This window comes from Notolepis coatsorum (assembly GCF_963971535.1).
Source record: "Notolepis coatsorum genome assembly, chromosome: 6".
NCBI lineage: Eukaryota > Metazoa > Chordata > Actinopteri > Aulopiformes > Paralepididae > Notolepis > Notolepis coatsorum.
Window position 1 is genome coordinate 179,192,703 of NC_140170.1, and position 14,079 is coordinate 179,206,781.

A 14,079-nucleotide genomic window follows, 5' to 3' on the forward strand; every position below is an offset into this window, starting at 1 on the left:
TCCTATATAGACACAGAAGCCTACACTAGTCCTATATAGAAACAGAAGCCTACACTAGTCCTATATAGAAACAGAAGCCTACACTAGTCCTATAGAAACAGAAGCCTACACTAGTCCTATATAGAAACAGAAGCCTACACTAGTCCTATAGAAACAGAAGCCTACACTAGTCCTATATAGAAACAGAAGCCTACACTAGTCCTATAGAAACAGAAGCCTACACTAGTCCTATATAGAAACAGAAACCTACACTAGTCCTATAGAAACAGAAGCCTACACTAGTCCTATATAGAAACAGAAGCCTACACTAGTCCTATATAGAAACAGAATCCTACACTAGTCCTATAGACACAGACGCCTACACTAGTCCTATATAGAAACAGAAGCCTACACTAGTCCTATATAGAAACAGAAGCCTACACTAGTCCTATATAGAAACAGAAGCCTACACTAGTCCTATATAGAAACAGAAGCCTACACTAGTCCTATATAGAAACAGAAGCCTACACTAGTCCTATATAGAAACAGAAACCTACACTAGTCCTATATAGAAACAGAAGCCTACACTAGTCTTATATAGACACAGAAGCCTACACTAATCCTATATAGACACAGAAGCCTACACTAGTCCTATATAGACACAGAAGCCTACACTAGTCCTATATAGTAACAGAAGCCTACACTAGTCCTATATAGAAACAGAAGTCTACACTAATCCTATATAGAAACAGAAGCCTACACTAGTCCTATATAGAAACAGAAGTCTACACTAATCCTATATAGTAACAGAAGCCTACACTAGTCCTATATAGAAACAGAAGTCTACACTAATCCTATATAGAAACAGAAACCTACACTAGTCCTATAGAAACAGAAGCCTACACTAGTCCTATATAGACACAGAAGCCTACACTAGTCCTATATAGAAACAGAAGCCTACACTAGTCCTATATAGAAACAGAAGCCTACACTAATCCTATATAGACACAGAAGCCTACACTAGTCCTATATAGTAACAGAAGCCTACACTAGTCCTATATAGAAACAGAAGCCTACACTAATCCTATATAGAAACAGAAGCCTACACTAGTCCTATAGAAACAGAAGCCTACACTAGTCCTATAGAAACAGAAGCCTACACTAGTCCTATATAGAAACAGAAGCCTACACTAGTCCTATATAGAAACAGAAGCCTACACTAATCCTATATAGAAACAGAAGCCTACACTAGTCCTATAGAAACAGAAGCCTACACTAGTCCTATAGAAACAGAAGCCTACACTAGTCCTATATAGAAACAGAAGCCTACACTAGTCCTATATAGAAACAGAAGTCTACACTAGTCCTATATAGAAACAGAAGCCTACACTAGTCCTATATAGAAACAGAAGCCTACACTAGTCCTATAGAAACAGAAGCCTACACTAGTCCTATATAGACACAGAAGCCTACACTAGTCCTATATAGAAACAGAAGCCTACACTAGTCCTATATAGAAACAGAAGCCTACACTAGTCCTATATAGAAACAGAAGCCTACACTAGTCCTATATAGACACAGAAGCCTACACTAGTCCTATATAGAAACAGAAGCCTACACTAGTCCTATATAGACACAGAAGCCTACACTAGTCCTATATAGAAACAGAAGTCTACACTAGTCCTATATAGAAACAGAAGCCTACACTAGTCCTATATAGAAACAGAAGCCTACACTAGTCCTATAGAAACAGAAGCCTACACTAGTCCTATAGAAACAGAAGCCTACACTAGTCCTATATAGACACAGAAGCCTACACTAGTCCTATAGAAACAGAAGCCTACACTAGTCCTATAGAAACAGAAGCCTACACTAGTCCTATATAGAAACAGAAGCCTACACTAGTCCTATATAGACACAGAAGCCTACACTAGTCCTATAGAAACAGAAGCCTACACTAGTCCTATAGAAACAGAAGCCTACACTAGTCCTATATAGAAACAGAAGCCTACACTAGTCCTATATAGACACAGAAGCCTACACTAGTCCTATATAGAAACAGAAGCCTACACTAGTCCTATATAGACACAGAAGCCTACACTAGTCCTATAGAAACAGAAGCCTACACTAGTCCTATATAGAAACAGAAACCTACACTAGTCCTATATAGAAACAGAAACCTACACTAGTCCTATAGAAACAGAAGCCTACACTAGTCCTATATAGAAACAGAAGCCTACACTAGTCCTATATAGAAACAGAAACCTACACTAGTCCTATAGAAACAGAAGCCTACACTAGTCCTATATAGAAACAGAAACCTACACTAGTCCTATAGAAACAGAAGCCTACACTAGTCCTATATAGAAACAGAAGCCTACACTAGTCCTATATAGAAACAGAAGCCTACACTAGTCCTATATAGACACAGAAGCCTACACTAGTCCTATATAGAAACAGAAGTCTACACTAGTCCTATATAGAAACAGAAGCCTACACTAGTCCTATATAGACACAGAAGCCTACACTAGTCCTATATAGAAACAGAAGCCTACACTAGTCCTATATAGAAACAGAAACCTACACTAGTCCTATATAGAAACAGAAGCCTACACTAGTCCTATATAGACACAGAAGCCTACACTAGTCCTATATAGAAACAGAAGCCTACACTAGTCCTATATAGAAACAGAAGCCTACACTAGTCCTATATAGAAACAGAAGCCTACACTAGTCCTATATAGACACAGAAGCCTACACTAGTCTTATATAGAAACAGAAGCCTACACTAGTCCTATATAGAAACAGAAGCCTACACTAGTCCTATATAGAAACAGAAGCCTACACTAGTCCTATATAGAAACAGAAGCCTACACTAGTCCTATATAGAAACAGAAGCCTACACTAGTCCTATAGAAACAGAAGCCTACACTAGTCCTATATAGAAACAGAAGCCTACACTAGTCCTCTAGAAACAGAAGCCTACACTAGTCCTATATAGAAACAGAAGCCTACACTAGTCCTATATAGAAACAGAAACCTACACTAGTCCTATATAGAAACAGAAGCCTACACTAGTCCTATATAGAAACAGAAGCCTACACTAGTCCTATATAGAAACAGAAGCCTACACTAGTCCTATATAGAAACAGAAGCCTACACTAGTCCTATATAGAAACAGAAACCTACACTAGTCCTATATAGACACAGAAGCCTACACTAGTCCTATATAGACACAGAAGCCTACACTAGTCCCACATGTTGAGTGTTTTTTCTTTAGACTAGTTTGTTCTTTGGGTGATTCTTTTAGGGCCTTTTCTCACTCACCCTATTTGTTTCTATTTCGTTCCGTTCTGCCCGTTCCGAGATCTGATGCGAACTCCCCCCCCCCCCTCTCCCCCCTCTAGTTTGTGTACACACTTCAGTCTGGGTGCGCTCTGGGTTTTGTTTACGGTTTGCGTTTTGAGCTTGTAAGCTTGCCGTAGTCGATGATGTCACGCTCGAAATGTAAACACAGGAAGTGTTAACACAGAGACTGGAGAATGGATGTTGATATAAAGAAACAAATAACTAATAAATATGAAGTTATATTTGAACCTCTGTTGTCAAGCCTTGTCAATATAACCCACCCCCCTTTTCTCACGAATGGAACTCTGTTGTAGAGTCCGCTTTTGATCGTTTTGCAGGGTTAACAATAACGCTAAGCTAACGGCTACCGCTAGTTAGCTTTATAACCTTTTACTAGTAACATTGCTCGCATCGATTATATTGAATGTCATTGATCTACTGGTCGACCGAAAATGTAAACAGGAATGTCTTAACACGACTGCGGACTCTGGATGTTGATATAAAATGAACAAATTGCCAATAAATATGAAGTTATATTTGAACCTCTGTTGTCAAGCCTTGTCAATATAACCCACCCCATTTTATCACGAATGGATGGTGTTGTAGAGTCCGCTTTTGAGCGTTTTGAGCGATCTACTGGTCGACCACGGCCGACTGGTTGGGCATCACTGGTCTAATAGAAATAAATGCATTCGAACAAGAAAGTATAGTATACAGCAATGGCTAACGGCTAACGCTAGTTAACTAGCCTGTTCAGAAGCTAACATTATCCCATCGCTTGTGGCAATTATATTGCATGTCATTGATCTACTGGTCGACCACGGCCGACTGGTTGGGCACCACTGGTCTAATAGAAATAAATACATTCGAACAATGTATAGACATAGCAATGGCAAACAAAATTTATGACGTTATGTCAGCACCAGGCGCCACGCCCGTGAAAAGGTACAAGCTCGCAAAGCCACACCCCCCGTTCTCTCGGGGCCGAACCCGAGACCACCTCTGCCAGCTGATCCCGTTCAGCGGGGGGTGAAACGAATCAGCGCCGTTTCGCACCCCAAAAGGGGTGAGTGAGAACACTCCCCCCCGTGCTCCGGGACGGTGATTCGATACAAAAGGCTGAGTGTGAAAGCCCCCTGAGACATGTTTGATCATTGGGTGCTTTTTTAGACTAATTCGACTAATGTCTGTATGTGCGTATCTTTCCCTAACCATCTCTGTCTTCTTCTGTGGTGCAGTTCCAGGTTTGCAGGATGACTTCCTGTCTGTGGCCCCTCCTCTTCCTGTCCTCTCTGGCCTGTGTCATGGCTGCTGAACCAGCTGGTTGCAAGCTCCGCATCACCGACAGAGGACTGGAGATGTGTAAGAAACATAATAGCCTATTCATATTTATACCTGTATCCTAGGTCTACCCTGGTATGAATATATATGTACAGTATATACACTAGTCCTACATAGACACAGAAGCCTACACTAGTCCTATACGTGATGATGATGATGGTGATGATGATGATGATGATGATAGTGATGATGATGATGATGATGATGGTGATGATGATGATGATGATGATGATGATGATGATGGTGATGATGGTGATGATGGTGATGATGATGATGGTGATGGTGCTGATGATGATGATGATGATGATGATGATGATGATGATGATGATACTCTCTCCACAGTGAGGTATGAGACCCAGAAGTTTGTGGAGGAGGAGCTGACCAACATCACCATGCCTGAGATGCAGGGCAAAGAGGGCCGTTTCCAGTACAACATCACAGAGTAGGAACACAGTAATACGTATAATAATCTTACAGTAGAGTAATAGATTGGTAGTGTCATGCACGTGAGCTGCCACTAGGGGCAGGGTGGCTAACTGAGTGTGAGAACGACACACTACTACCCAGAGAGTTGGATGACTGTCAAACATCTCTGGCCAAAGAGGAAGTAAACTAACCGGTGCTGCCTTTACTCATATCATTGACATTTTCCCTTAACATATTGAATAAATAATATTATAATATTGTTCTCCCCATATTTTTTTTAATCAAATCAAATCTATTTGTATAGCCCAAAATCACAATAGGTTGCCTCGACAGGCTTCACAGATCAACAAGAAACATCACAATAGATCGACAATAAAAAACACCATTAAATGCACAATTGTACAACAACCCCCAGACTTTCCCTAATGAAGATAAGGAACGACTCCCTGTAACCTAGCAACAGGAATAAAGGGGGAGAAACCTCAGGTGGGCAGTTCAAAGGGGATCCCCCATCAGGGTGGCGGTGATACAGTATATGGGTGCTGCTATGGATCATAGATCGATGGAGAATAGAACAAGCGAATCATTGGTATGTAATATGCATACATACATGCAAGCACACCCACAACAGGTGGATGACAAACGCACGCACGCACGGGGATCGGGAATCGGGAATCGGGGATCGGGAAAACATAATAATAAAAATCTGCAGTCAAAAAAAGAAAAATTTTATTCAACAAACATGACCATGTCCACGTCTTAAACTCATACGGAGGCCTTAGTTTTGGTTTTAAATTACATATAATATATCATCATTAATGTATTTATTGTCACACAGAGCAGAATAATTGTCCACAACAAACACATTCCCCTATAATTTACACCGTTGCAACAAACACATTCCCTTTAATTTAGACCGGCTACACGCTACACGCTCCACATCACAACAAACAGTACAACACGTCGCTCCCGAAACACGGTTAATATCCACTGACTTGAGCAGCTAGACTTAATGTCAGAGGTTTGGAACTAAGCATTTTAAAATAGAAAGTCAAGCCAGTTGCAATGTTTGCAAGGACAGGCTGGAGGCGAAGTTTTCAGACTAACTTTTCACCTGGAGGATAACGTTACGTGACTGAGGATTATCGTCTGCGTTTCAGACCAGAATGGACCATTACGTAAGTCGAACACTGAATGTATACTAATGTGCAAACATATATTGAAACTTTTAATATTTCTCATATGAAGCAGAAGCACATTTCTCAGGGTGAATGTAATAACAAACGCCTCCACGCTCGCGCCCCCGGACTATAGGCAACAGATGGGCTTGTCTCGCTCTGCCAGTTTCTGACAAAAATGCGTCAAAATTGATTACTAATGTGAAAGATCGGATCGGAAACGATCGGATCGATAGATATTTAAAATCACATGATCGGGATCGGATCGGAAGCAAAAAAAGGCGATCGGGACATCCCTAGTCATAAGGCACTTGGGTCAGAGCTGTTTTTCAGGGAGTGTGGGAGAGAGAGAGTCAGTGAGTGACAGTCATCCAGTCATTAACCTGTTCCACCCGTGGAATATTTTCGCCTAAAATATATACCTAGGTAAATGGAATATTGCTCCACTTCTACAAGGTCCATTTGCATATTCTTGGTATCTAGGGACATCTATGGATCTCAGTGTCAGAAATATTCTGTCTATTACTAGGCTTGCTTAAATTGTGATGAAACAAAGGAGAATATGAATTATGATTTTTCTTTGCATCTTTGAATAACACCATGATAATAATGACCAAACTTAAAAAACTGCCACTGATCTCGTTCAGTACCCTCTTGAGATCATGTGTAAAAAAAAATCTAAGGAAATTAATAAAGGGAAGATTATTAAACCGAAGGTTCTGTAGATACAGTACTGAATTCTCCCATCCGGACCAATGCCATTTGAAATATTATTATAGAATATAGAATATGATGCTTATAAATGACCTTATTATAGCCAATTCGCACATTTATATATATATATACATATATTATCTTTCAAATGCCCGAGTTCAATTTGGATTTAGTATCACCAGGAGTGCATAAGAACAGATAATGATATCTACTGTAATTTACTGTACCTTTTTATTTTCACCACAGTGCAACCATTTTGAAACTAATTTCAGATCTAATTGTTGCTACATGCTAACAATAGGGAGGAGAAACGAACTGCGTTTCAATATTTGTCAAAAACGTTACCTTTTGTGGCTTATTATCCCGAATAATAACATTTATTGAAATAATTCATTCAGAACGCTGAACTTTGAACCCCCACAGAAACTGCCAGGAAGTGTAGTTCGGAATAATTCCAACGCTGATCCACAGCTATGCATGCCCTTGACAAAAAACTACAATTCCCATGATTCAAGTTTTTCAAAATGGTCGCCGTCTTGCAATAGTCTTCAGCAAATCGAGAAGTTAAAACTATCTAATGGCACTTTTAACCTATTGCTAAATTAACGTATTGATGATAATATACATTCTACATGCTTTTGTGACATGTTAGTGATGTTAATACTTGAAAATGTTTGATAAAAAAATCGCTAAAAATATGCAACACTCTGAAAAATATTGATTTATGATCAGATGCCATTTTGGGGTCGGTACCGACCCCGTCGGGTGGAACACTTTACAACACAAAATAGTGCAAGACAAATATAGTCTCAGCTCTCTCCCTCTCTCATTCCTCTTCTTCTCCTCTCCTCTCCTCCTCTCTCTTCTGCTTTCCTCCCATGTCATCTCCTCCTCTCCTCTCCTCTCTTCTCACCCTCTTATCCCCCTCTTCTATCCTCTCTTCACCTCCTCTCCTCCTCTCTCTTCTGCTTTCCTCCCCTGTCATCTTCTCCTCTCTTCTCCTTTCCTCCTCTCCTCTTCTCACCCTCTTATCCCCTCTTCTATCCTCTCTTCACCTCCTCTCCTCTCCTCTCTTCTCACAATCTTATCCCCCTCTTCTATCCTCTCTTCACCTCCTCTCCTCTCTTCTCACCCTTTTATCCCCTCTCCTATCCTCTCCTCTCCTCCTCTCTCTTCTGGTTTCCTCCCCTGTCATCTCCTCCTCTCTTCTCCTTTCCCCCTCTCCTCTTCTCACCCTCTTATCCCCCTCTTCTATCCTCTCTTCACCTCCTCTCCTCTTCTCCTCTCTTCTCACCCTCGTATCCCCCTCTTATCCTCTCTTCACCTCCTCCTCTTATCCCCCTCTTCTATCCTCTCTCCACCTCCTCTCCTCTCCTCCTCTCTCTTCTGCTTTCCTCCCGTCATCTCCTCCTCTCTTCCTCTCCTCTCTTCTCACCTTCTTATCCCCCTCTTCTATCCTCTCTTCACCTCCTCTCCTCTCCTCCTCTCTCGTCTGCTTTCCTCCCCTGTCATCTCCTCCTCTCTTCTCCTCTCCTCGTTCCCTCTTCTCCCCCTCTCCTATCCTCTCTTCTCCTCCTCTCCTCTCCCTCTTCTCATCCTCTTATCCCCCTCTCATCTCCTCTCTTCCTCTCCTCTCTTCTCACCCTCTTATCCCCTCTCCTATCCACTATTCTCCTCCTCTCCTCTCCTCCTCGCTCTTCTGCTTTCGTCCCCTGTCATCTCTTCTCCTTTCCTCCTCTCCTCTTCTCACCCTCTTCTCACCCTCTCCTATCCTCCCTCCTCCTCCTCTCCTCTCCTCTCCTCTCCTCTCTTCCTCTTCTCTTCTTCTCCTCCTCTTATCCCCTTCTCCTCTCCTCTCCTTCTCTCCTCTCTTCTCACCCTCGTATCCCCTCTTCTATCCTCTCTTCACCTCCTCTCCTCTCCTCTCCTCTCCTCTCCTCTCCTCTCTTCACCTCCTCTCCTCTCCTCAGTGTGAAGATAAAGGAGTTGAATCTGACTCATGCTGACCTGCGTTTCCTGCCAGAGCTGGGTATTCTGTTCGACGTCCAGAACTCCTCCATCACCCTTGGCTTCCAGAGACGTATCCTCTACTGGTTCTTGTGAGTCCAACCAGGAGGACACCTACATCAGTCTCATGATTAGAACATGTCCCATTTTCAGTATTATTTTTTTTAACCTAGAAATACCTAGAAGTCAGCCAAATACAACATATGAATTTAGAAAACATACACTTTGATGTAAGATAAAACGATACATAGTGACATTTGTGTGTTGATGTACAGTAGTTTCAAGTTTCAAGTTTCTTTAATAGTTGTCATACAGAAGTACAGAATACTTTTATACAAAATGCTTCTTACTGTTGCGCTCCAGAGACTGTGCAAGACAAGATAAGTATGAAATAAAATAACATAGTATAGCATGTAAATTAGAAGTAAAGAAAAATGAGGTCACAGTGTTCAGTATAGACATATGTACAATGTTCGATGCAGAATAGACGTAACTGAGTTACCATATAATATACAATACTGTGCAGTGTACTAATATACAATACTATATAGTGCAAGGCAGAAATGGGATGAGGTGCAATTTAGGTACAATTTACAGTAGGTGTACGAGTTGTAGTGCAAATCCTTTATCAATAAATATAAAGTGTGTTTGTGTGTATAGCTCTGACTGTTCATTTAGCTGGTTAACCCATTACTCTCCTTTATCCTTGGCTAACCTTAACCTAACCTGACCCACCCATGGCCTCTTGCACACAACCATCTGGGATGACGTCCTTTGGATTAGCGCCGGCACTTAAATAAAATACTGTTGTTACACCTAAACCAAGCCCGTAGCCACCAGTAGTTCTTCAAAGGACCCCGATTGGTCAGAGCCACTGTGGTTTGGTCACAAGCGCATAACTTGAAGCCTGACTAGATGGATTTTTGTGTGATCTCGCAAAGCCAGCTGACCTGCAAGCTTAACACAAACCTGACCCTACCTTGGAAAACCTCAACCCACCTGACAAACTATATATTCCAAAAATGCAGCGGTGGAAAGTAACCAAGTATTTTTACTCTCAAGTACTGTACTTAAGTACAATTTCGAGCTACTTGTACTTTTAGGGAACTTAATACTTTTACTCCACTACATTTCAAAGAAAATATTGTACTTTTTACTCCACTACATTTATTTGAACCCATCAGTTACTAGTTACTTTGAAGAAAAAGATTTGACATAGAAAACAAGGCAAAAATGTATGACTATTATACACGTTCACATTTGAAGCCTGTCAACTTCAATAGGACATAATCAGAGCAGCATACCTGGACCACATACCACTTTAACATAACCTTTAATCAGAGCAGCATATCTGGACCACATACCACTTTAACATAACCTTTAATCAGAGCAGCATATCTGGACCACATACCACTTTAACATAACCTTTAATCAGAGCAGCATATCTGGACCACATACCACTTTAACATCACCTTTAGAGGTCAATGGATCAATGTTTGAATGCTCCCAAGCACTGAGACACGCACATACTTTTACTTTAGATACTTTAAGTACATTCAATAGCAAATACTTCTCTACTTTTACTTAAGCAGAATTTGAATGGAGGACTTTTACTTTCACCAGAGTACTCATTTATCTGGGTATTTCTACTTTTACTTGAGTAAAGGAACTGTGTCCTTCTTCCACCACTGCCAAAATGAAAGAATAGCAGCCATGCTGGATGGTGATGAGGATGATGACGAAGGTAATAATAACTCTGACCCCTAACTCAAATAGTGTTGTTTCTCTGTGTGTGTGTGTGTGTGTGTGCGTGCGTGTGTGTGTGTGTGTGTGTAGTTATGACACAGGTTACATCAACGCGTCAGCAGAGGGCGTGAGCATCCACACGGCTCTGAACCTGGTGCGAGACCCGCTGGGACGCCTGAAGATCAACAACATCACGTGTAACGCCAACATCGAGAAGATGAAGGCCAAGTTCAGCGGCACCCTGGGGTCAGTAGAGGGTGCAGAACAGTTCAGTGAGTCAGTAGAGGATGCAGAACAGTTCAGCGGGTCAGTAGAGGGTGCAGAACACAGTTCAGCAGCACACTGGGGTCAGTAGAGGATGCAGAACAGTTCAGTGGGTCAGTAGAGGGTGCAGAACAGTTCAGCGGGACACTGGGGTCAGTAGAGGGTGCAGAACACAGTTCAGTGGGTCAGTAGAGGGTGCAGAACACAGTTCAGTGGGTCAGTAGAGGGTGCAGAACAGTTCAGTGGGTCAGTAGAGGGTGCAGAACACAGTTCAGTGGGTCAGTAGAGGGTGCAGAACAGTTCAGTGGGTCAGTAGAGGATGTAGAACAGTTCAGCAGCACACTGGGGTCAGTAGATGATGCAGAACACAGTTCAGTGGGTCAGTAGAGGGTGCAGAACACAGTTCAGTGGGTCAGTAGAGGGTGCAGAACAGTTCAGTGGGTCAGTAGAGGGTGCAGAACACAGTTCAGTGGGTCAGTAGAGGGTGCAGAACACAGTTCAGTGGGTCAGTAGAGGGTGCAGAACAGTTCAGTGGGTCAGTAGAGGGTGCAGAACACAGTTCAGTGGGTCAGTAGAGGGTGCAGAACACAGTTCAGTGGGTCAGTAGAGGGTGCAGAACAGTTCAGTGGGTCAGTAGAGGGTGCAGAACACAGTTCAGTGGGTCAGTAGAGGGTGCAGAACAGTTCAGTGGGTCAGTAGAGGGTGCAGAACACAGTTCAGTGGGTCAGTAGAGGGTGCAGAACAGTTCAGTGGGTCAGTAGAGGGTGCAGAACACAGTTCAGTGGGTCAGTAGAGGGTGCAGAACACAGTGCAGTGGGTCAGTAGAGGGTGCAGAACACAGTTCAGTGGGTCAGTAGAGGGTGCAGAACACAGTTCAGTGGGTCAGTAGAGGGTGCAGAACACAGTTCAGTGGGTCAGTAGAGGGTGCAGAACACAGTTCAGTGGGTCAGTAGAGGGTGCAGAACACAGTTCAGTGGGTCAGTAGAGGGTGCAGAACAGTTCAGCGGGACACTGGGGTCAGTAGAGGATGCAGAACACAGTTCAGTGGGTCAGTAGAGGGTGCAGAACACAGTTCAGTGGGTCAGTAGAGGGTGCAGAACAGTTCAGTGGGTCAGTAGAGGGTGCAGAACAGTTCAGTGGGTCAGTAGAGGGTGCAGAACAGTTCAGTGGGTCAGTAGAGGGTGCAGAACAGTTCAGTGGGTCAGTAGAGGGTGCAGAACACAGTTCAGCGGGACACTGGGGTCAGTAGAGGATGCAGAACACAGTTCAGTGGGTCAGTAGAGGGTGCAGAACACAGTTCAGTGGGTCAGTAGAGGGTGCAGAACACAGTTCAGCGGGTCAGTAGAGGGTGCAGAACAGTTCAGCGGGACACTGGGGTCAGTAGAGGATGTAGAACACAGTTCAGTGGGTCAGTAGAGGGTGCAGAACACAGTTCAGTGGGTCAGTAGAGGGTGCAGAACAGTTCAGTGGGTCAGTAGAGGGTGCAGAACAGTTCAGTGGGTCAGTAGAGGGTGCAGAACACAGTTCAGCGGGACACTGGGGTCAGTAGAGGATGCAGAACAGTTCAGTGGGTCAGTAGAGGGTGCAGAACAGTTCAGTGGGTCAGTAGAGGGTGCAGAACACAGTTCAGCGGGACACTGGGGTCAGTAGAGGATGCAGAACAGTCCAAGTTCAAGTGTTGTTTTATTTGTCACGTATAAAGTACATGTACATTACAGTGAAATGCTTGGTTCTGTATGAGCCTCCTGACAATGTGCTTCATACAGTAAAAAAGTTAAAGAAAATAAGGTCCAAACACTATACAAAATAATATACAATATACAAACTAAAGTACAACCTAAAGTATAAAAATAAGTACATTGTGTGTACGGAGGATTGTTGTTGTTTCTCCTCTTATCATGATATTAATATAACGATCTCTCAGTCCATCACCTTGTTTCTCCTCTTACAGTATCATATTAATATAACGACCTCTCAGTCTATCACCTTGTTTCTCCTCTTACAGTATCATATTAATATAACGACCTCTCAGTCTATCACCTTGTTTCTCCTCTTACAGTATCATATTAATATAACGATCTCTCAGTCCATCACCTTGTTTCTCCTCTTACAGTATCATATTAATATAACGACCTCTCAGTCTATCACCTTGTTTCTCCTCTTACAGTATCATATTAATATAACGACCTCTCAGTCCATCACCTTGTTTCTCCTCTTATCATATTAATATAACGACCTCTCAGTCCATCACCTTGTTTCTCCTCTTATCATATTAATATAACGACCTCTCAGTCCACCACCTTGTTTCTCCTCTTATCATATTAATATAACGACCTCTCAGTCCATCACCTTGTTTCTCCTCTTATCATATTAATATAACGACCTCTCAGTCCATCACCTTGTTTCTCCTCTTATCATATTAATATAACGACCTCTCAGTCCATCACCTTGTTTCTCCTCTTATCATATTAATATAACGACCTCTCAGTCCACCACCTTGTTTCTTATCATATTAACATAACAACCTCTCAGTCCACTATGTTGCCTATATACAGTTTCTGGTACTTGTTCTGCGTGTAAACACACCTGGTTAATATGATGTTGTTGTTGTTGTTGACTCCAGGAAGGTGTACGGCTTCCTGGCCACCTTCCTGACGACAGGCATGCGGTTCCTGCTCAACAATCAGGTGAGACAGACATCACGAGTCTATCCAAGAAAACATCCATCGGTTAGCTGTTCATCAGACATCATTATCATAAACACCATGGTGTTAATTCTGTCTGTCTGTCTGTCTGTCTGTCTGTCTGTCTGTCTGTCTGTCTGTCTGTCTGTCTGTCTGTCTGTCTGTCTGTCTGTCTGTCTGTCTGTCTGTCTGTCTGTCTGTCTGATTTTAGCTCTGCCCCGCTCTGAACCACGCTGCTCTGGTTCACATCAACAGCATGTTGGAGACCATCCCAGGTACACTACCTCCCTTTATATTACATTACATCACATTATATTACATTACATCACATTATATTACATTACATTACCTCACATGATATTACACCACCTCCCTTTATATTACATTACATC

At 42.4% G+C, this 14,079-nt stretch overlaps 1 protein-coding gene across 1 annotated transcript in view; it reads left to right on the forward strand.

The window, feature by feature from the left end:
- Nucleotides 1-4,579: 4,579 nt before the first annotated feature.
- Nucleotides 4,580-14,079, forward strand: part of pltp (phospholipid transfer protein) — a 33,003-nt gene continuing 23,503 nt past the window's right edge. Inside the window, exons 1-6 of the mRNA XM_084316878.1 lie at nucleotides 4,580-4,689; nucleotides 5,011-5,110; nucleotides 8,957-9,085; nucleotides 10,830-10,985; nucleotides 13,627-13,690; nucleotides 13,899-13,962. Of these exons, the coding sequence (XP_084173004.1) occupies nucleotides 4,581-4,689; nucleotides 5,011-5,110; nucleotides 8,957-9,085; nucleotides 10,830-10,985; nucleotides 13,627-13,690; nucleotides 13,899-13,962 (622 nt within the window). The 5' untranslated portion in view covers nucleotide 4,580. The remainder of the gene's footprint in view (nucleotides 4,690-5,010; nucleotides 5,111-8,956; nucleotides 9,086-10,829; nucleotides 10,986-13,626; nucleotides 13,691-13,898; nucleotides 13,963-14,079) is intronic.